The 22,519-nt window shown below is 49.7% G+C and overlaps 1 protein-coding gene across 1 annotated transcript; it reads right to left on the bottom strand.

Annotated features, from left to right (window-relative positions):
* Positions 1-6,495: 6,495 nt before the first annotated feature.
* LOC126990471 (uncharacterized) lies at positions 6,496-21,725 on the bottom strand. Its single transcript, XM_050849072.1, has 3 exons — positions 15,906-21,725; positions 12,629-12,769; positions 6,496-6,588 (listed from the first exon to the last, which is right to left on the bottom strand). The coding sequence occupies exons 1-3, from the start codon at positions 21,606-21,608 to the stop codon at positions 6,496-6,498; spliced, it is 5,937 nt and encodes a 1,978-aa protein (XP_050705029.1). The 5' UTR covers positions 21,609-21,725.
* Positions 21,726-22,519: the final 794 nt, after the last annotated feature.

Raw genomic sequence — 22,519 nt, 5'->3', positions numbered from 1 at the left:
AGTGTTGTTTCCATAAGAAGAAAAGTTAGAAGGGGAAAAATATTGACAAGATTCCAGGTTTTAAAGACATCTTCCATCGATTTTAAAGACAATCTAATTCTCCCCCGCTGCTCCCCAAGCCGCGTCTCCTCTTATTATGTGAAAACAGACAATCGCAGCGCTGTCCCCGTGATAAGAAACAGAAGATTGCGAAAATGATGCAAAGATTCAAGGTTTTTAAGATGTTTTCCATCCCTTAAAAGACGGTCGAATCTCTCTCTCTCTCTCTCTCTCTCTCTCTCTCTCTCTCTCTCTCTCTCTCTCTCTCTCTCTCTCTCTCTCTCTCTCTCTCTCTCTCTCTCTCTCTCTCTCTCTCTCTCTCTCTCTCTCTCTCTCTCTCTCTCTCTCTCTCTCTCTCTCTCTCTCTCTCTCTCTCTCTCTCTCTATCTATCTATCTATCTATCTATCTATCTATCTTGCTTTTCCTCTTCCTCTTCCTCCTCCTTCTATTCCTGTCCTCCTCCTCCTTTTCTTTCTTTTTTTTCCTCTTTTCCTCCACTTCTTTCTCTTCTTTTTTATTTTTCTCTTCCCATTCCTCTTCCTCTTCCTCCTCCTCTTCCTTTTTCTCTTCCTCTTTTTTTCTCTTTCTCTTCATAATCCTATGTTTCTCTTTCTCTTCCTAGTCTTCTTCCTCCTCCTCCCCCTCTTCTTCTTACCCTTCTCTCTTCCTCTTCCTCTTTCTCCTCCTCTCCCATTTATCTATCAATATGTCTATCTCGCTCTTTCTCTCTCTCCTCTTAAATCATACCCGCATCCTTGATAATTTTTGTTCCTGTTATCCTTCGCCCTATGATATACTTCCCTTCTCCTTCTCCTCCTTCCCTATCTCATGCCTCCCCTTTCTCCTGTTCCTCTTCTTCTCCCTCCTCTTCCTTGCCTTCCTCCTCTCTATCAACCCTCTCATCCTACTCTTTCCTTCCCCTTCCTTCCATCTATCTATCTATCTTTTTTCTTCTTCCTCTTTCTCTTCCTATTCCTTATGCTTTTGCTCTTTCTCGGAATCTTCCTCTTCTTCCTCCTCCTCCTACTCCTCTCTCTCTCTTCGTCCTCCTCTTCCTCCTCCTGCCTCTTTTTCTTCTTTTCTCTTCCTCTTTCGCCTCCTCCTCGTCCGCATTCTCTGCCCCTCGTTCCTCCTCTTCCCTCTCCTTCTCTTCCTCTTCTTGTTCTTGTTCTTGTTCTTGTTCTTCTTCTTCCTCTTCCTCCTTCCCCTTTTCTCACACCCCTCTTTTCCCTCTCCTTCCCTCTGAACCTTATTTCCCTTCTCCATATCCTCTTCCCTGCCCTCAACCCATCACTCCTTCCCCCATCCTTCTCCTCCTCTTCTTCCTCCTCCTCTTCTTCTTCATCTTCTTCCTCCTCCTCCTCTTCTTCCTCGGATCACCTGAGAAAAGGTAAACAGTCTGTCGCATAAATCCAATTCCGCCTCTGAAAGATTCTCCTTTTTGCTCCCACCCTCACCTCATTCACGGAGCTAATATTCTCCTCCTCCTCCCCCTCCTCCTCCTCCTCCTCCTCTCTTCTCTCTTCCTCTTGTTGTTGCTCTTGCTTTTTCTCTTCCTATTTTTTCTCCTCTCTTTCTGTTCCTATTTCTCTTTTTCCTCCCCATTATTCTTTTCTTCTTGGTTTTGCTCTTCCCATTTTTCTTCCTCTTCATTTTTCTCTTCCTCCTCCTCCTCCTCCTCCTCCTCCTGTCCTCTTAGTTTTCTCTTTCTCTTCCTCTTTTTTCTCTTCCTCTTCCTCCTCCTACTCCTCCTCCTGTCCTCTTAGTTTTCTCTTTCTCTTCCTCTTTTTTCTCTTCCTCTTCCTCCTCCTCCTCCTCCTCCTCCTGTCCTCTTAGTTTTCTCTTTCTCTTCCTCTTTTTTCTCTTCCTCTTCCTATTCGTCTTCCTTTTCCTCTTCCATTTACTTTTCTCTTCCTCCTTTTCCTCTTTTTCCTCCTCCTTATCCTACACCGCTCTCTCTCTCCCTCTTTCTCCTCCTCCTCTTCCTCTTCCCATTGATTTTGCTCTTCTTCTTCCACTTCCTCTTCTTTCTCCTTCTCTTCCTCCTGTCCGCCTCCTCCTCCTCCTCCTCCTCCTCCTCCTCTTCTATGCCTATTATTTACCTTGTTGTGAACTCGCGAGCCTTAATTTTATTCTACGTGACTTTTATTTAATCTCCCTTCTCTCTCTCTCTCTCTCTCTCTCTCTCTCTCTCTCTCTCTCTCTCTCTCTCTCTTGTAAGCTAATAATAATACAAATATACAAGAACAAGAATACGGCTATTATTAACACACACACACACACACACACACACACACACACACACACACACACACACACACACACACACACACCTGAGCCACCGTGCGTTAAACATGAAGACCGAGGAAGACCTTCTGTTCCCTTCCCTCCAACAGCCAAAAATGTCGTAATAATGCATGCAGGAGGATGTGAAGAGGAAATTAAGGAAGAGAAAAAGTGGAACAGAGTGGAGGAGGAGGAGGAGGGTGAAGAGGTGGAGAAGGAGGAGGAAGCAGATGAAGAAAAAGAGGAAGAGAGAAAGAGGACGAGGTGGAGGAGGAAGAGGAAAAAGGAAAAGGAGGAGGAGGAGGAGGAGGGGGAGATGGAGGAGGACGAGGAGAAGAAGTAGAGGAAGCGAAAAAACGATGTTAATAATAATAAGCGGAAAAATAGAAGAAATAGAAGGAGGAGAAGGATGTGGAGGAAGAGGAAGAAGAAAAAGAAGAAGAGGAAGAGGAAGAGGAGGAGAAGGTGGAGATAGAAAGAAGAAGGAAGGATTTAGCGGACCAAGAGAAGAAAAATGAGGAGGGGAACGAGAAAAAAAAAGGTTAAGGAGGAGGAGGGAACTAAGTCGAGGAGGAGGAGGAGGAGGAGGAGGAGGAGGAGGAGGAGGAAAAGGAAGAGGAAGGAATGAGTCCGTTGCTGGTTATGACAGGTGTGCCGCGTCTCACCTGTCCTAATGGGGCGAGGGGGGGAGAGGGGGGCAGGGGGGTAGGAGGGAATAAGGGGGGGGGGGTCAGGTAATGTGCTTTTTCTAGATATCAAATCATTTTTTTCTTATTTTTTGTTTTGTTTTTTGTTTTTTTGTTCTTGTTTTTTATGTCTATTTTCGGTTATTAGATTTTCATGTTATTTTTTTCGTTTTTTTATTGGTATGTGTGTGTGTGTGTGTGTGTGTGTGTGTGTGTGTGTGTGTGTGTGTGTGTGACTCTATTATTTACGCGTTTGTTTTTTTATCCTTTATTTTTGGTCATATTTTTGTTTTTTTATTCGTATTTTTGGAGTCCATTAATTTTCTTCTTGTACTATTTCCGGTTATTAGTTTTTCGTTGTTATTTATTTCGTTATTTTTTATTATATTTTATTTATTTATTTTTGTATCATTTTTATTTTTATTCTTTTACTATTATTATTATTTTTTTGTGTGTGTGTGAGTGACTTTATATAATTTCCTCGTATGTTTTTTTTCCATATATTATTTTTTTTCTTTCTTAGTGTTTCGTTATTGCTATTATTGTTACTCTTATTATTCTTTACGTGACCATATTATTATTTTCTTCATGTGATATTTTTCCATATATAACGTTTTCTCTATATAGTATTTTGTCGGTATTAACATCATCATCCTTATTATTTTTGGTCGATTTCATGTTATTTATTTTCCTTGTGATGTTTTCTCCATATATTCAGTTTTCTTTATGCTATATTTTCGGTGTTGTTGTTGTTATTGCAATTCTTACTCTCTTGGTGACTTCATATTGTTTTCTTTTTCTCTCTCTTGAAGTCTAAATTTTGTGGCTGAGTTCAGTAAAAAAAATGGTTATAATTTCCCAGATTTTCGCTTATGCAGGAAGGCTCGTTATTTTATTCTAGCGTTGTCTGTGTTACCAGCTGGCTTTCCTGTGCTCCTCCTCCTCCTCCTCCTCCTCCATCTCTTCTTCCTCTTCGTCATCATCATCATCATTGTTATCATTATCATCATCAATACCTTCTTGTTCTTATTCTGGTTGTTTTCCTTCTTCTTTCCCTCCTCCTCCTCCTCCTCCTCCTCCTCTTCCTCTGTTTTTCCTCACCCTCGTTGTCTTCCGTCGCTCAAAGGAAACGGCGTGAAAGTAAAGTTGAGAGAGAGAGAGAGAGAGAGAGAGAGAGAGAGAGAGAGAGAGAGAGAGAGAGAGAGAGAGAGAGAGAGAGAGAGAGAGAGAGAGAGAAAGGGGGTAAGATAGAAGTTAGCGTGGGAAGACTCTCGCGCCTCACACGTTAACTTCCTGTTGGTCTCCTCTCCTCAGCCTTGAAGGAGGAGGAGGAGGAGGAAACATGGGAACATGGACGAGCAGGCAGCAGAATGCCTGTAGGGTTATTGCAAGGCTGCCTGCTTTCAGTGATTTACTCAATCCGTCAGCCACAGGAGTGGATATTGCGTGAAGGATTAAAGCACTTCTGTATGTACTCACAGATATATTCAATTCACTCCCGACGCAGCAGAGTGACGGTCAATGTGATTTTTAAAGATATTAAATGTCTCCACGTTTACTACTACTGCAGGAAGGCTGTTCCAGTGGCGAAGAACTCTGCTCGATATATAACTCTTCCCGATATCTGGACTGCATCGTTTCGCTTGAATTATTTTACCGTTGTTTCTTGTCCTCGGGTTAGAAGCGTGAAGAGTCTGCACAGTGATCGACATTGCTGAACTTGCAGACTTGCAGAGTTTTGTGTGTTTCAAGTCATTGTTGATGGTGACCCTGAGGTCTCTTTCCTCCTGCACTACTTGTGGTTCCCCACCCATGTAGTATGTGTGGTTGTTATTTCTGAACCCGAAGTGCATTATTTTACATTTTTTAGTGATCAAGGACATTTGCCTCTTTTCTGAGCACTGAATGATATGGTCCAGGTCTCTCTGGATAATTTTACAGTCTGTCGTTGTGACAGCCTTCCCACCCACGTTTGTGTCATCGGCGAATTTAAAAACGGTGGACTATAATCCAAGCTCTAGGTCGTTAATATATATAATAAAAAGTATGGGCCCCACCACTGACCCCTGTGGCACTTAACTTGTAACCGGGAGTCACTCGGAGACCTGGCCGTTGAATACAACTCGCTGTTTTCTTCCAGTGAGCCAATATTTTATCCACGCATTCTGATTGTCGCCTAATCCCGCCGACTTAAGTTTCTTGACGAGTCTTTCATGTGGTACCTTGTCAAAGGCCTCTTGAATATCTAGGTATATAACATCACTGGAGATATGATTATCCCATTTCTCATATATACTTTGGAAGGAGTTCACTAAGTTGGTCAAGCATGAGCGTTTATTTTTGAAACCGTGCTGAGCATCGGATATGATACTGTTGTCTTCAAGAAACTTAACGAGTTTGTCTCTGATGATCTGCTTGAGAACTTTTCCCGTCAATGAAGTCAAGTTAATTGGTCTGTAGTTTAAGGCCACACTTTTGTCTCCCATTTGTAGATCGGTGTAACGTTCCCTTGCTTCAATCTTCGGGGACTTTGTTTTGCTGTAGCGACCGATTATAGATGGCGGTGAGTGGCTTGAGTATTTTGTGCCGAAGTTCTTTTAGCAACCTGGGCGACAGGTTGTCGGGTCCAGTTGACTTATTTTTGTCTAGTTTATCTAGGTACCTTTACACGTCCCGTTAGTCAACTGAGACAATTTTTAGGGGTGTGATTATCCTTATTGGAGCAGGAATAGGAGGAAGAGGAGGAGGAAACATGGAAATATGGAAAGGCAGGCTGCATAAACACTGTTGGCTAAACGCGAGACTGTTTGCTTTAGTAATGAAGCCCATAGCTCCTCTTTCTCTGAGCTTATAGGTAGAGGAACTATCCATTCACACACACACACACACACACACACACACACACACACACACACACAAATCACCACCTACACACACACAGACACGCACACCCAAAAAATTATTCAATACTCCATAAAAGGTAATTTCCTGCATTCATGATTCACAAATGCCGAAATAGCGCGTGCATCCGATCCTTGTAGTTTGGTTCACGCATTGCTGGCGCTCGCTGACCGCTGCAGGTGTGCGTTAAACCTAATAAACACAAAAGGACAGGTGGAAAGAGGCTCAACCGCTCTGCTGGCGATGCGATCTATTGTCTATTTATTTCTATTACTTATTATAGATTCTACTATTATTTCATTTGTTATATATATTTTTTTGCTTTTATTATTTTTTACATTCCTCCGTGGTGCAGTGGCTAGCATCCCTGACTACGAATCTACGGGCCCAGGTTTGAATTCCGGGCCGGGCAGCGTTTTTCCCTTCTCTGTACGGGTATGTGGCGCCCAATCATGAACAGATCAGGTTAGGTTACGTTAGGTTAGGTTCAGGAGTCATGTACTGTAATTTGGAGTAGGAATCACAATGAGAGTATTTTCCTGAACACCCCGTGGTTGTTTTCGAAGATACAGCCGAGCGTCGTCACTCAAGGACCACATACCCGTAGAGAGACTTGAAATATGCGCCCGGGTAATAGGCGTGCATCATATCCTGCTGTTCATCCTTCCTTTCTAGCTGGCGGATAAGTGGGCACCTGGGGAAGGGAAACTATGGGAACCCAAATGTCATACTGTTCCTACGTCAGATTAAATGTTCTCTCACCACAAGCTTAACCCGTCCGCTGCGATTGGCACGGATTTGGCTTTTCTGGTAGCCTGGTCACATATAGTCCCAGGTCTTTCTCTGGCTCTGTGGTGGATAGTGGAGTGTTTCCCATGTGGTATTGGTGTGCTGGATATCTCTCCCAAGGTGCAGGACTTTACATTTTTCTTTATTGAATTGTAACAGCCACTCTTGTTCCATTCTTGTAGCTTGGTGAGGTCTTTTGGTAGGTCAGTCAAGGGGTTAAAGGGCCAACGGAACGGAGATTAGCACAGCCGCTACGCGCAGTTATAGCGTATACACGTAACTTTACTGTATATTTTTTTCAGAGTACAAATGACCATCTTTATCATGTTTTATTTTATTTCTTACATATTTTATTCACTTTCTTTCATTCTTTTTCTTTTTCATTTTAGGCTTTGTTCCTTAAATGCCGCGGAGGAGGAGGAGGAGGAGGAGGAGGAGGAGGAGGAAGGCAAAAAAAATATATTATGCAGTTTAAGATTTTTGCTTCCTCTCCTAATTCGCCTTTTCCTGACTCGCTTCTTTTGATCTCTCTCTCTCTCTCTCTCTCTCTCTCTCTCTCTCTCTCTCTCTCTCTCTCTCTCTCTCTCTCTCTCTCTCTCTCTCTCTCTCTCTCTCTCTCTCTCTCTCTCTCTCTCTCTCTCTCTCTCTCTCTCTCTCTCTCTCTCTCACACACACACACACACACACACACACACACACACACACACACACAGCCAATTAGGACGTACTTTGGTGATGGTTTCGGAAAAATACTCAACGAACAGGACTTGGCGAGGAGGAGGAGAAGGAGAAGGGGAAGGAGTAGGAGGAGGAGGAGGAGGAAAGGAGGAGGTAGTAGAGGCAGAGGGCAGAGGGAGGAAGAAGTGAAGTTTCCGAGTATTTTAAATTGAAATTCATCAGTACAGCGAAAGACTCTTATATCCATCTCCCTTCCTGCTTAATCTGCTGACTAACCTACTCTTCAATAACCTTCATTCTTCTCATCCAAGCTAACTAACTACCTCCTATGACTGATATTTTTTACCTGCCTACTTACCTACGTGCCTAAAGACCTACCTAACTATCCACCTATCCACTTATCCTTCTAATTGTTTGCCTACCTACCGACCTACCTACCTACCGACCTGCCCACTTGTTTGTTTATCTTCAGCCAGTAAATGAATAAGCGATGGCTCCTAATTGTGTTACTTCTATTACCACTACTACTACTACTACTACTACTACTATCACCATTCACTACCACAGCTCCTCACCACCACCTTTCACCCCCACCTCCTCCACCGTCACCACCACTACTGGGAACTCTGATGTTTACTCCGCTAGCATTCACGAAAATAATCTCAGCAACAGAATTCTTACCTATCTAAGTGTGCGTGGGTGAAGAAGTGAATATTAAGTAGGGAGGGAAGGAGGAGGGAGAGAAGGGAGGAGGAGGGGAGGAAGGAGGAAAGAGGAGAAAAGACAGGTGGAGGAATGGGAGGGGGAGGAGGAAGGAGAAAGGAAATGAGAGAGGGAGGCGGTGAAAAAGGGAGAAGAGGGTGAAAGGGAGAAGGATGGAGAGGGATGGAGAGGAGGGAAAGAAAGAAGGAAGGGGAATAGGAGGAGGAACAGAGGGACGGAAGAAAGAAGGCAGAAAGGAGAGAGAGAAAGAATGAATGGATAGGAGAGAGAAGGAAAAAAGAGTATGAAGGACGGAAGAGCAGGGAAGAGTCTGGAGAAAGGGATTGAGAGGAGGAAGGGAGAAGAGGAGGAGGAGAAAGATAGAAGAAAGGAAAGGAGGAGGCGAAAAAAGGAAGAAGAGGGTGAAAGGGAGACGGATTGAAAAGGGTAAGGAGAGGAGAGGAAGAGGGATGAAGGGAGTATAGGAGGAACAGAAGTAAGGAAGGAAGGAAGGAAGAAGAAGAAAAAGAAAGAATGGATGTAAAGGAAAGAAAAGGGAAGAATGAAAGGAAAATGGACGAGGGAGCAGAGACAAAAAAAATATTAGTAAGGAAGATACAGGAGAGATAAAACTATGGAGGAAAGGAAAGGAAGGAGGAAGAAGGACGAGGAGGAGGAGGGAAGGAGGAAAAATAGAAGAGAGGAAGGGAGGCCTGGAGGAAACTTTCTTTTTTTTGTTATCTCTCACAACTGCCGCTGCAAACTTGACTTTAGGAAGAAAATGGAGAGAGAGAGAGAGAGAGAGAGAGAGAGAGAGAGAGAGAGAGAGAGAGAGAGAGAGAGAGAGAGAGAGAGATCCACCCAGCAGCCATCTAACTCAATCTTCCAACCCCCGCCAATCACAAAGGGATTCGAAGGGTGCACCCCTCCACCAGACAGCCAGCCATTAAGCCACCCACTGTCCCATAGCCTTCCTCTCAGCCCCCTCCTCGTGTGTGTGTGTGTGTGTGTGTGTGTGTGTGTGTGTGTGGATAAGGTGGTGGTCAAGATTGAAGGACATAACAGAGAACCAGAACGAGGAGGAGGAGGAGGAGGAGGAGGAGTACACGATGACGCTGATGAAGGGACACGATGAAGGGACTGTTCTGTTGTATGGTGGCTGGCCTAACCTTTCCTTTCCCTTCCCTCCCCTTCCCTATCCCTCCCTTCCCTCCCTTGCCCCTCTCCCCCCCCCCCCTTCCTCTCCCCTACTAGCACACACAACCCAATCACGCTTCACGGAGGGCCGGCTTGCAATTTATATTTGTTTGCATTGGAGATAACTTACTCAACACAAACACACACACACACACACACACACACACACACACACACACACACACACACACACACACACACACACACACGTTATCTTTCTATCCTTCCATACAGCGGCAGTGACTGATAAATGGTTAGGTTAGGCGTGTTAACTATTTTTATCATTAATCTCTTCCTCTTTTCATAATTATTTTCCTTTTTCGTTTTAGCTTTTGCTGAGTGTGTGTGTGTGTGTGTGTGTGTGTGTGTGTGTGTGTGTGTGTGTGTGTGTGTGTGTGTGTGTGTGTGTGTGTAAAGTTTTCTCCTCCATGTTTTCTCTATCAAAAGCAGTACACGGAGAAACAAAGAACCCATAAAACACACACACACACACACACACACACACACACACACACACACACACACACACACACAGGGAAATTTTGTGATTACATTAACTCCGCAACTCAATTTAATGATGACTGAAGGAAAATAAGAATCTGAAGGAAAATATTAAACTTGACTCCTGTTTTGGCTCAAGTCTTAAATCAAATTCCTGCTGCTCGCCTCTCGTCCTTTAGCGCGGCTCACAGGGAAAGTTTTTTTGTGGTAGGAATAAAGTTTTAATTATCTTTGTAAATAATGTTAGTGAGTTTTATATTTTGAAGTCCCCCCGTCTCTCTCTCTCTCTCTCTCTCTCTCTCTCTCTCTCTCTCTCTCTCTCTCTCTCTCTCTCTCTCTCTCTCTCTCTCTCTCTCTCTCTCTCTCACACACACACACGAAAAAATGTTACTAGCCACGAAGAGAATATCAAAGTAAAGTCCCGACACGTAGTTAGTTGCATCTTCCCTCCTCCTCCTCCTCCTCCTCCTCCTCGCTGTACTCTGAGCCGGAGCGGAGGAGGAGGAGGAGGAGGAGGAGGAGGGGGCAGGGGGGAGGTCAGTGTTTGGGCCTCAAGTGAACCCTCTCTAAACCAAGCCAATGAAACTGAATTAAGGAGCGCCGGCGGGCCTCTCAGGAGACTCGCTTTATCGCAACGAAACTCCATAACCTTCGTAGCAGCAGTAGTAGTAATAGTAGTAGTAGTTGTTGTTGTTGATGTATGTAATATTAGGAGGAGGAAGAAGAGAAGAAAGATAAATTAAATAAGGATGACTAGGAGGAAGAGAAGAAAGGAGAAGAAAATATGAAGGAAGAGAAGGAGGAGGAGAAGGATGAAGAGATGAAGAAAGACGAGGAGGAAGAGGAGGAGAGGGAGGAGAAGCATAACGAGAAGGAAGAGTAGAAGCGTGAGGAGAGGAAGTAGAGGAACGATAACGATGAGGAGGAAGAAGAAGAAGAGGAGGAGGAGGAGGAGGAGGAGGAGGAGGAGGAGGAGAGAGTTTGAATAATTATCTTCCCTTTAATCCTGAACGCTTGACTGATTAAGAGAAGGAAATCATGAGCTAACCCAATAACAAGCCGTGGAAACAAACATCAGGTCGCCATTAGAACCTCCACCTCTCTACTTAGCCGATTTTTTTGTATTATTGTATTTTTGAGGGATTTCTTTTTCCCTTGAGCTGTTTTCTTTTCCTTCATTTCTAAGCATTTCATTCCCTATCAGTATTTTTTGTCCTATTTTCCTATTTTTTGTCCTATTTTTAAACTTTTCTACCTTCGTTTCTTTTTTTCACAGTCATCTTTTGGGCCTACTCTCTCTCTCTCTCTCTCTCTCTCTCTCTCTCTCTCTCTCTCTCTCTCTCTCTCTCTCTCTCTCTCTCTCTCTCTCTCTCTCTCTCTCTCTCTCTCTCTCTCTCTCTCTCTCTCTCTAAGCACAATCCCTCACTCCCTGTCTCTTTATCTCCCCCACCACACTTCCTTTCTCTCTCCATCTTCCTTCTCTCCACCTCCCCTCCCTCCTTCCCTCCTTCCTTACCTTTCCCCTTCCCTTCCCCTTCCCTTCTCTCCACGTCTTCCTCGTCCCCTCCTTCACTATATCGCCATTCGCCTTCCTCTTTTACTCCTACTCTCCTTCCCTACTTAGCCGTTCTTTTCTCTTACTTTTCCACCATTCCTTCTCTCTTTCTATATATCTCCTCCACCGCACTCCTATATATACGGTGTCCATAATAACTTGGCGGACATGCCCCTCCCCTTTCCTCACTGCGTAGGTATTTCTTAGACGCTTCTTTCTCCTGCATCAATAACTTTCAAAGGCCAAAAAGGAGGTCAAACGCGTCCCAATGAGTGTTGCTTTATGTCCATGGTGCAGAAACGTTGTCAAACTATCACCAGGGTTATAAAACTATCCATGGAAATGCTCACAAATCCGATGAAAGCCTTGTTGTATGTTGTGTTTGGACGCCGGAATGTTTATGAATATGGTCCTACAACGTGTCTGTCATTGGCTAGTTCACGATCAAGCCACGCCCCTGCTTTTAATCCTAGGTTGCATGTGTAATGTGCGGGGATTCTTGGAAAGGTTGCTTCTTTTTATTGGTGGTTGATGCGCTGGCGTGGGAGGAGCTTATTTTCGATGTTAGTGTGAATAGTTTTCGTGATTTTTAGTTTTCTCTCGCTGAAACTACCACCTCTTCTGTTTTGCTCTGTTGTGGGAATTGTTAATCGGGAACAGAGAGGAGAGGAAGAGGGAAGATTTGTTAGGTAAGGATGGAATGGTGAAGAGGAAGAGGAACCGAAGGAAGGAAGGAAGGGAGGGAGAAGAGGGTGAAAAAGGAGAAGATGGAAAAGGGAAAGGAGAGAATGGGAAGAGTGAAGACTTGTAAGGTATGGAAGAAAGGGGAATAGGAAGAGAGGGAGAAGAGGGTGAAAAAGGAGAGGATGGAAAAGGGAAAGGAGAGAATGGGAAGAGTGAACACTTGTAAGGTATGGAAGAAAGGGGAACAGGAGAAGGATGGAAAAGGGAAAGGAGAAAATGGGAAGAGTGAACACTTGTAAGGTATGGAAGAAAGGGGAACAGGAGGAGGAACAAAAGTTTGACACGCCGCCGCCTCCCCCACACGAACTCCTTTTAACGCCTTTCCTGTTGTCCTCCACCCGTCACCCCAATACTGTCCACCTCCTCCTCCCCCACACTCCAACCACCATCTCCTCCCCACACTTCACCCGCCTCCCCCACACTTCCATCATCGCCTCTCCTACTGTCTCTCCTCTTTCCCTCATACTACCTAGCTCCTCCCCACAACCTCCTACCCCACACTCCACCGTCTCCCACCACCCTTCCCCCACACTCCCTCCCCCGCCTCACCTGCACGATGTTCCAGTAGTGTACCACGGCGGCCAGGCTCTCTGTCACCTCGGTACACGCGGCGCCCAATAGGATGCGCATTCTGGCCCGCGACGTGTAGAGGGCGTGGAAGAAGGCGTCCACTCCGCTGCCGCTGTCACACTGGCGGAGGGAAGGATGTGAGGTTGTGTTAGTGGTGGTGGTGGGTTGTAGGTGGTGGTGGTGGGTTGTAGGTGGTGGTGGGGGGGGGTTGTTATAGGGGGATAGTAGTAGTAGTAGTAGTTTTGTGTTATTGACTGTTGCGTGTACAGAGATAAGTATGGATGGTGCAGTAGTAGAGTTTGCAGACTTGTATTAGTATCAGAAGTATTCATAATAGTACACACACACACACACACACACACACACACACACAACCTTACACAATACGCTTCATGTGCCTCCTTGAAACGAACACAGCCATACACCAACACGCGATTATTAGGCTCCACTCCCGAGACAAAACGGGGCCACGGGGGAGGAGGAGCAGGCGGAGGGGGAGGTGGAGGCGGAGGCGGAGGAGGAGGTGGAGGAGGAGGAAGAGCATAAGGCCCGCCTACACATGCCCCTGGGAGTTGAGGGCCGAGGGGCAGCGCTGAGCCACACGGTAAATGCAATTCCTGGAAGACTGACGGAGTAGGATGAGGCGGAGCTACTTTACGGCAACTTAACTCAAAGGCCGAAAAAAAAAAATGACTGCTGTCCCTCTTCCCTCTTCCCTCCCTCTCTGCTTTCCTCCCTCCTGAACCCCCTCCTCTGTCTCCCTCTTCGTCTTCCCTCCCTCCCTCTCTACTTTCCTCCCTCCTGAAACACTCTCCCTTACCTCTCTCCTCGTCTTCCCTCCCTCCCTCCTGAACCTCCCTCCCTTTGTCTCCCTCCGTCTCTACTTTCCTCCCTCCTGAACCCTCATCCCGCCCTCCCTCAATCCTGAACCCCTTCCCTTGTCTTTCTCTTCGCCCTTTCTTATTCCCTCCTCCCTGAGCCACCTCCCTTGTTCCCCTCCTCGTCTTCCCTCCCTCCTTATCTCATGAACGTAAACCCTCCTCCTTTGTTCCCTTCCTTGCCTTCCCTCCCTCCCTATCTCCTGAACATTCCTCCCATCTCCTTCTCCTCGCCCTCCCTCCCTCCCCTGCCGAGCCCTACCAACGGCCAGTGTCTGAATGGGAGGTAAATGTGAACATGATCTGGGGCGCGTGGAGTCCCTTTGAGCGTGCTGGTGTGGGTGAGTGACTCGGAGCGTGGACGGCTGGCGTATTCCTCATCTGTTTACTGCTATGTGAAGTGTGGGTGGTGTGTGGGGGTGTGTGTGAAGTCATAACAAAGTGAATAAACAATAACAGCAATAATGATAGAGTGTGTGTGTGTGTGTGTGTGTGTGTGTGTGTGTGTGTGTGTGTGTGTGTGTGTGTGTGTGTGTGTGTGTGTGTGTGTGTGTGTGTGTGTGTGTGTGTGTGTGTGTGTGTGTGTGTGTGTGTGTGTGTGTGTGTGTGTGTGTGTGTGTGTGTGTGTGTGTGTACGGAAGTAAGGAAGAAAGAAACGAGAGATGAGACAGATGGAGAAAAAGTCAGAGAAAGAAACACAATCTACACAAACACAAAAGCGAAGACACAGTGTACAAGATAGATAAATAAATAAATAAATAATGATAATAATAAGTAGAATCTATGGACAGTATGGCAGGCAGAGGTGTGGCGTCGGAGGCAGAGTGGCCGGAGTCGCTTAATTTTGACCGGGGTCGGAGTCGAAGTCGTTAAAAATATCTGCGACTCCTCTACGATACGTGTGATGTTGTGTGGCTGGGTGTGGTGTGGTGTGTGGTGTGGTGTGGCGGGGTTTGATTTGCCTACCACAGTACTGCTGGAGAGGAGGAGGGGGAGGGCTGTGGAGTCGTAGTCGGAGTCATAACCTTAAAATATCCTGAAGTCAAAGTCGATTTTTTTTACCCGACTCCACACCCCTGGCGGAATGTTGCGTCATGATTGTTGTTGTCGTCGTGGATGGCCCTCCCGCCGCTACTCAGACCCGCGGGAGGAGGCTTTTGCGCCCCTTTTGTGTCCCTTTGTTGTGACGCATCGCTGTCCCTTAGCCAATTAACTTCGCTAATGCACAACAGCGCCGGACGGACGAGTATTACAGACACGAGGACCTAGACAAACGAGTGGGCATAAAGGCTGAAAAGAAACAAGTCAATGGGCGTGTTTGTATATAACGATGAAGCCTAAAATTAACTCTGTTGTTGCCCGTTGCGTAACTCCTCTTCCGCGTAATGCAATCAAAGGAACGAGAGTAGAGAAAGGAACATAAACAAACAAGTATAAATATATGAGCGAAAAAGAATGAATGGATCTACTTGTAAACAGCTTCTATTTTGGTCCTGAATGAACTGCTTGTTTCTTTTCTTCTCTTTCCTTTTCCATCGTATCTTTTTTTTTTTCAGAGGGTGGACTAATTTTTTTTAAGGTGGGTGGACTATGATTTTTTTAGGGGGGTGGACTATGATTTTTTAAGGGGGGTGGACTATGATTTTTTTCATGGGGGGTGGACTATGATTTTTTTAGGGGGTGGACTATGATTTTTTAAGGGGGGTGGACTATGATTTTTTAAGGGGGGTGGAATATGATTTTTTAAGGGGGGTGGAATATGATTTTTTTAAGGGGGGTGGACTATGATTTTTTAAGGGGGGTGGACTATGATTTTTTTCAAGGGGGTGGACTATGATTTTTTAAGGGGGGTGGAATATGATTTTTTAAGGGGGGTGGACTATGATTTTTTTCAAGGGGGTGGAATATGATTTTTTAAGGGGGGTGGACTATGATTTTTTTCAAGGGGGTGGACTATGATTTTTTAAGGGGGGTGGAATATGATTTTTTAAGGGGGATGGACCATGATTTTTTTAAGGGGGGTGGACACACACACACACACACACACACACACACACACACACACACACACACACACACACACACACACACACACACACACACAGAGGCCCGCCTCGGAGGGAGGGACAAGACTTGACATCTGAAACTCCTCAAATTGACTTTTGCATTAGTTCCAAACTTGGCGCGCTGTGTTGGGCGGAGGGTTTAGACGGTGCCAATCCACTTTACAGGCCATTCCAGCCTAAATTGGGGAGTAATTTTGCTGAGAAAGTTGCCGCGTGGACCGAGGAACTTTGTGGACTGGCCCGAAGGTGGTGACAGAGAGGCTCCAAGGGAGGGCCTGTGTGTGTGTGTGTGTGTGTGTGTCGGGGACTCACCTGCGTGTCGTTGTGGAACATGACGAGGGTGTGGCCGGGGATGACCTGCTGCTCGTTGATGTGCCGCAGCGCCAGCTGGGCCGCCGCCAGCTCGGAACGGCCGCCGAGGCGCGGCTCGCCCCGCACCGTTAAGTCGAACAGTCCGAGAATGGGTACCACGCGCATCGGGGGGGCCGTGGGTGCCACGCCGGTCCTTATCATAGATCGGCGGCCCGTTTGCTGGAGGATGGTGGGGTCGTCTGCCCCCTTCCCTCCAGGAGGCTCCTTGTCAGGGTTATGGGCGCGGTCAGGCGCCGCTAATCTGGCACGGCCCTCCCGTGGTCCCGACTGGTAATTACTTGAGGGTTGTGAGAGGTGGGGGCGCCGCTCCCCGCCCACCACCGCCCCGGCTGGTGCTGGCCCGTGCAGACTTGATTGGTCATTTTCGCCGCGGTGGGACTGTACTCCTCCCTTAGGAGGAGGCACCCCGCCTTCCTGTCCCAAGGGGCTAGACGGCCGCCGCTCCGCCGCTTCCTCACGGGCGTCCCGGTTCAGGCCCCAGTACGTCCGCACGGGCATCTTTTTGTGGGTGAGCGGCAGCAGTGGCCGGTGTGCACGAGGGTACGTTTTGGAGTGACCCCGGAAGTTTCCCCGCACCCTGGCAGCCCACGGGCCGGAGGGCAGATAATCGGAGGGCCATCGGAGCTGATAAGGTCGTGGCGGCTTGTTCTGCTTCTCCTGCCTCGGGTACTGACTCGGCGCAGAGAGGCGGCCTCCGGGGCCTTCTCCCGGCGTGAGGGTTTGTTCTGGCTGGAGTTTGCTGGGGCGAAGTGTTGCTGCCAAGGGTGTCGGCACCTCGCGGCGGGGCGCGCCACTCATCGCCTCCTTGATGAGGGATGAGTTCTGGGCCGGCCAGCGCCGCGCACTCCCAGGAAGCAGGCCAGGCGCAGCGATGCCTAGTCCTGTCCCCCCACCTGGCTGATCCTGTCTGGCCGCGGCGCCCCCCAGCACCTCAGCCTCCCCTGTGAGCGGGGCGTCACCGCTGCGTGTTGACTTGTTGCTGTCTCCTTTGTTACAGATGAGTTTTATTTCCTCGTTTTTCTTTTCTTTCCTTCCACCGTAACGTTTGCTGCCGCTGGTAAAGGCTCCACTACTGCCAGTGATCCCTGATGCCTCCTCAGCCTTTACCAGACTATTGTTGAAAATATTCTGACTGCTATCACTGCAATGATTGTCCATGTTATTGCTGCCGTTGCTGCTGCTGCCGTTGTTGTCGTTGTTGTTGTTGTTGTTGTTGTTGTTGCTGCTTTTGTTGTTGTTGTTGTTGTTGTTGTTGTTGTTGTTGATGATGATGCTGTTGCTGCTGCTGATACGGTCTAATTCCCTGTCTTTCTCTGAAGTGTTGATTCCTTCAATGTCGTTCACCGTTTTTTCCCCACGTCCAGCCCCTCGCACTCCCCACCCTGGTGCAGGTGCGCCCTCTTTTCTCTTGACGCTCTGCACTGCTGCCTCCTGCGGGTCCCTCGCCTGCAGGATGTGGGTCAAGGTTGCCGAGGCTCGTGGCCGATCATAACTTTCTGCATTGTCTCGGGGGTCATCAGGGGACAGCGTTGACTCGACGGGCCTGTCTTGGCTGCCTCCTCCTCGCTGATCACTAACGTCAGTAACGTTGTCGTGGCCGCTGCCTCGTCCAACACCCGGGGCAGCGGTGCTGTTTCCCCCCCGGGGCCAGCCGCTGGCGTGACTGAGGAGCGAAATGTTGCCAGACGCTGCCTCGCCCCCGAGAGACACTGTCCTCACCGTCTCTCTTCCCTCCTCACGCCTCTTTTCCTCCTGATGGACAGCGCCCTCGCCCGGAATGTTCTCAGGGTCCCGTAAATCAGTCACCAATGAGGCCAGAGAGGGCCGCCATCCCTCCCTCCCTGGACTGCTGAATGACAGGCGGGATGCAGTTCGGGGTGGGGAGCGTTGGGCCCGGCGGGGTGTAAGGGTCGCTCTCGGTGGCCTGGGCCTAAAGTACCCCGCGGGCGGGGAAAACCTTTCAGCCCTGCCTTTATGCTTGAAATTCGATTGTACCTCGAAAACTTTTCTATTGGAGTTCAAGGATGAAGAGGAAACTTTTGCTCGATCTGTCAGGTTCTGAAATTCAGTGACTGGCGGGAACGTTCTATCGCGTCGCGCCAAATAGCCTTGGGCGAGCGCCGTGTTGACGAAGTGCTGTACGTTGGCAGCCTCGGCCCTTCTGCCACCCTTGTGCGAGCGTCTCGTCAGCGCCGCCAGCCAACTGGAGTACAGACTCGCCGACTCCTGTGCCTCCCCGAAGGAGGAAAATGCCTGCCTGGCGCCTCTTCTGCGCCTGCCGCGGTGCTGACCCCGACTGTGACTCTTGACGATAAATTTCCACGCTTTGCTGTACGACTCGCGGCGCCTCTCTGGCTGCCGTCTGTTTTTGTCTTTTCGTTTACTAGTCCTGTCGTCAGTCTGGGGCACCTCCACGCTCCTCTTGCCCCGCCACCAGCCTTTGCTGGGGCCGTGATGCTCGTGTGCAGGGGAGGCGGCGGACACTCTGGGAAGGGACATCAAACATCTTTTAGTAGCATTCACTGCATCACAATAAACTACCACCACGGGAGGCACCGAGGGATTAGCGGTCCCGCCGCTCCTCCATATGAATATATGTCTCCTCGGGCCCTCCCCGTGCCCCTCCTCACGTCGAGGCGCCTCGGTGGGAGGTGGGGACACCAACACTTTAATAAAGCTTTTGCGAATGTTGGTTACAACTTCAGCCGACACAAGAATGCTACTTAACGCCACTCTCTCATTAGCGTTGTGTCTTGATCTCCGGCGGTGGCTCCTGACGGGGGGGTCTGACTGGGGGGCTCCGGACACACAAGGCAGCGGCGCCGCAGAGCCGAACCTTAAGGCCACAGCTGGGCGCAGCAACCACGGCGGGAGGAGGGCGTGACACAGCAATACGTCAGGACACGGACGTAAGCCCGGCGCCCTTCCCGCGCCCCGCCCTGCTCCCTCCAAGGCCACCGCTCGGCCCTCGCTGTCCAGCAGCAGGACCCGCGGCGGGCCGGCTGGGCGGTGCGAACATCGCTGGGTCATGCCGGGGCCGCCCCGGTCACGCAGAGATGACGGCACCTTCCCGCGGCCCCGCGCAGCGCTTGGCGTGGCCTGCCGCCGAGGATCGCTATTCGGGGATGAAATTGACGAAATTTTCTCCACAAACTTGCCCGTCGACGAGAAGTCCTTGATGGAAATATTTGTGGAACCTTGAAGCCATGGGGGGAGGGGGCGAGGGTTGAAGGCCGGGGGAGAGCCGTAGGGGTAGGGGGAGGCTGAAGGGGTTGTTTTGCCTCCCTCCCCATCTGCTTTCCTTTCTGCCACTTCTGGCAAGCTTTTTCTGCCCATCATTGTTGTTGGTCCTTCCTGTGTCTTTATCGCTGTCTCCTCTCCGCTGGCCTTTTCTCCCTTCTCTCCCTGGTTCACAAACAGCCTCATAAGGACCAGCAGGTCTGCTGTTGTTTGTTCTTCCTTTGTGTTTCCAAAGCTGCCCTTACTCTGGGAGACGCTCCTTTTTCCTTGATACTCCTCTTTCTTTTCATGGATATTTACCTGATCCTCTTCATGTAGTTGTTGTTGTTGTTGTTGTTCCTCTTCATCTTGCACAAAAGCCATTACTCCTTCATGGAGAGAGTAAGGCGCGTGCATCCCAAGTGTCTCTTCCCCCTCGTTAGGGCACCGCAGGACGACCAACAGAAGCTCCTCCTCTTCCTCCTCTCCCTCCTCCTCTTCCGGCACTTGTGATGTAGCAGGAGGTTTAATATCTCCTCCGACCTGCCCTTCAGAGGCACTTTGAGGGGTGGGTCCGGTGACATTCTGGCCACCCATTGTTCCCGCGAGCCTATCCTCGGGTCTCTGCCCACGCGCCTTCAGCCCCGCGTCAGTAGAGGCCATAAGTGGCGGGATATTACTTTTCTCTGGCTGCTTAGGCGGGGGTCGGGGTGAAGGGCTCCGTCTATTGTTGAAGGGCTGGGGGTGGTAAAGGGTGGCAGGGGTGTGGGCGGTGGGGAAACCAAGGGGGGCGGAGGGCCGGGATGAGACGCTCTGAGCACCCTTACCTGCCCCCTCACCTTGTGAAGCATCGGCGGCTAACCTGCAGCGCTCCTGTGATCCATTGTGGGTCTCAGCAGCCCCCTCCCCATGGCGCGGGGCATTAGAGGGGGAATTATTGCCACCACCCCACCCCGGAATCAATGACGGATCGGGGCGGGGCAAGGGGGAGGCAGCGACCTGCAGGTGTGTGTACTGGGTTCCAGATAATCCTCCGTCGTCAGAGTCAAGGTCGTCCAGGGGCCGGAGCTCCCCTGAGGGACGCCTCGCCTCCCTCACGGGGCCGGTCAGCCGCCGCACACGTCCCATCGCCGCCCCGCCGCCCGCTGCCTTCCTGCTGGTGGCGGTGCTTGTGCTGGAGCGAACACTTGCACCACCGCCACGTTCTCCGCGATGTGCTGCCTCGCCGTCACGCCGCCTCGTCCTCTTCCTCTGCCTCAGCCATGCCCGTGCCGCCCACCCGCCACCCTCCCGTGGGGGGACGCTGCCAATGTTTATCATGGAATCCTCCACATAATTGTCAGACTTAGTTACTGTTACTTCATAATGCTGCTGCGTCCTCTCCTCCTCCAACTCCTCCTCCTCCTCCTCCTCCTCCTCCTCCCCTCTCAGCTTCTCTTTAATCAGGCTTCGAGATACAGGTGGGGCGGCGGGTCCTGGCGCAGCAGGGGCCTTTCGGCAGAGGATGCAGGGGCCAAGGGTTGCCTGCACGCCCTCGTCCCCTGCTTCATCGATAAGCTCCGCTCTGCTCCCTTCCAGCGCGGGCGGCGAGGTCGTGACGTCAGAGTCCGCTTGCGCTCGCAAAGTGGACACCCCCGCATCAGGGTGCAGCGCCCCCTCCCGTCCCCCGCCGGGGTTGGGTGTCCCCTGAGGGCCTCTGGAGAATACCTGTTCATTAAGGCGTCCCAGGTGAGCCTCGCGACCCGACCTTTGTCTTGCCTCCGCATCGAATGGCGGGCGAGGAAAGTCCGTGACCCCTGTCATCCTCAGGCCAACTTTCTGCCTCGGCACACCACCCCAGGCCTCCCTGCGCCCCTCACCTGGCCGCCCTCCGGCGTGAGGCACTTGATCAGCTTTGGGTGGCGAACTGTGCTGCGGTGGGAGTGTTGCTGGAGGCTGGAGGTGGCGGGGAGGCGCGGCCGGACCTTTGTGAGGTCTCGAGGCGTCGGGCATGTCTGGCAGTGAGGCCTCGTGAAGCAGGGGCTCTGGTGAGGCGCTTTCCTGTAGCCCCGCGCCGCCGTGCGTGTGATGGAACCAGGATGCTGCTGTTGTGGGAGGCGCTGGGGGTGAGACTATGGCTGGGGGAAACGCTGAGGGAGAAGGTGTAGCTGTTGGGAAGGGTGTGGTTGATGGGGGAGAGTCTAAGTATGACGGTGTGGTTGGGTGAGGCACTGAGGGCAAAAGTGTGATCTTTGGGGGAGTATCAGCGGCTGCTGGTGTGGCTGGGGAGGTGGGTGTGGCAGCTAGGCGAGAACCTGAGATTACGGGCGTGGTTGGGGAAGACACTGACGATGAGGTGAGGGTGGTGGAGGAGGTGGTGGACGTGGTGGTGGTGTGGCAGGTAACAGGGTCTTGCCAGCCGAGGAGGAGGGTCAGCATCATCATTAGCGGCAGCGAGGAACAGCACGGCGCACGGTGAGGGTGGTGGAGGGTCGAGGCGCCGCGACGGGGGGTCTGTGGACGAGGAGGAAACAACGAGAGGTTAATGATCCATCTTTGCGCGGGCGGGAACAACACTGATGATGATGATGATGATCTTATTAATAGAGCAGTGACAGGAATAGTGTTGTCACATGGGAAGTCACTAAACACATGATGTCCTTAATGAAACAATGATTTTTCCCATTTTTTCCCTTTTTTTGTTACATCAGAAGCAATCAAGAGCAAACAAAAAAAAAAAAAAAAAAGACCCGCAAAACTACGGTTCGGAATAGTGTTAAACAGAACGAAATTTTCTAATATAGTTTCCTAGTTATAAACACCTACTGCCTTGGTAACACTCTCCTGACCCTTCCCTGGCTGCCCCCACGTACGCTGCACCTGTTGCCTGGCTGAGCAGAGAACACGCTTTATGATGCAGATATTGAGTACAGGCTCATAAAGTTTAGCGGGATTGATAAAGGTCTGGTATCCCCTCTCAACAAACACCTTCACAAACACCCTTACCGTCACTTTCCTCACACCCTCACCTTACAGCCTCCCTTACACCCTCACAAACACCCTTATGCACACTTACCACACACCTTCACTCCATAGCCTCCCTTACACCCTCCCCCACAGCCTTACACACACTCACCTCACACCCTCACCTCACAGCCTCCCTTACACCCTCCCCCACAGCCTTACACACACTCAACTCACACCCTCACCTCACAGCCTCCCTTACACCCTCCCCCACACTCTCACCTTACACCCACACCATTCCATTTACTCCCAACACGCATCTGTCCTGAAATTGAAATATCTAATAATCGCTGTGAAGGAACCGGCCATTCTTCAACGCCAGCAACGGGAGT

The sequence above is a fragment of the Eriocheir sinensis genome, unplaced genomic scaffold (genome assembly GCF_024679095.1).
Source record: "Eriocheir sinensis breed Jianghai 21 unplaced genomic scaffold, ASM2467909v1 Scaffold1678, whole genome shotgun sequence".
Lineage (NCBI taxonomy): Eukaryota > Metazoa > Arthropoda > Malacostraca > Decapoda > Varunidae > Eriocheir > Eriocheir sinensis.
Note: the sequence above shows the minus strand (reverse complement) of the source record. Positions and strands in the feature narration are given on the sequence as shown.

Bases quoted from the DNA above. Each gene is read 5' to 3' on its own strand.
- LOC126990471 (XM_050849072.1), bottom strand. From the start codon at position 21,608: ATGATGATGCTGACCCTCCTCCTCGGCTGGCAAGACCCTGTTACCTGC. The intron at 12,770-15,905 runs GTGAGTCCCCGA...TCCCTCCGCCAG, and splicing joins TGTTCCACAACGACACGCAG to TGTGACAGCGGCAGCGGAGT. The intron at 6,589-12,628 runs GTGAGGCGGGGG...CTTATCCGCCAG, and splicing joins ACTACTGGAACATCGTGCAG to CTAGAAAGGAAGGATGAACA.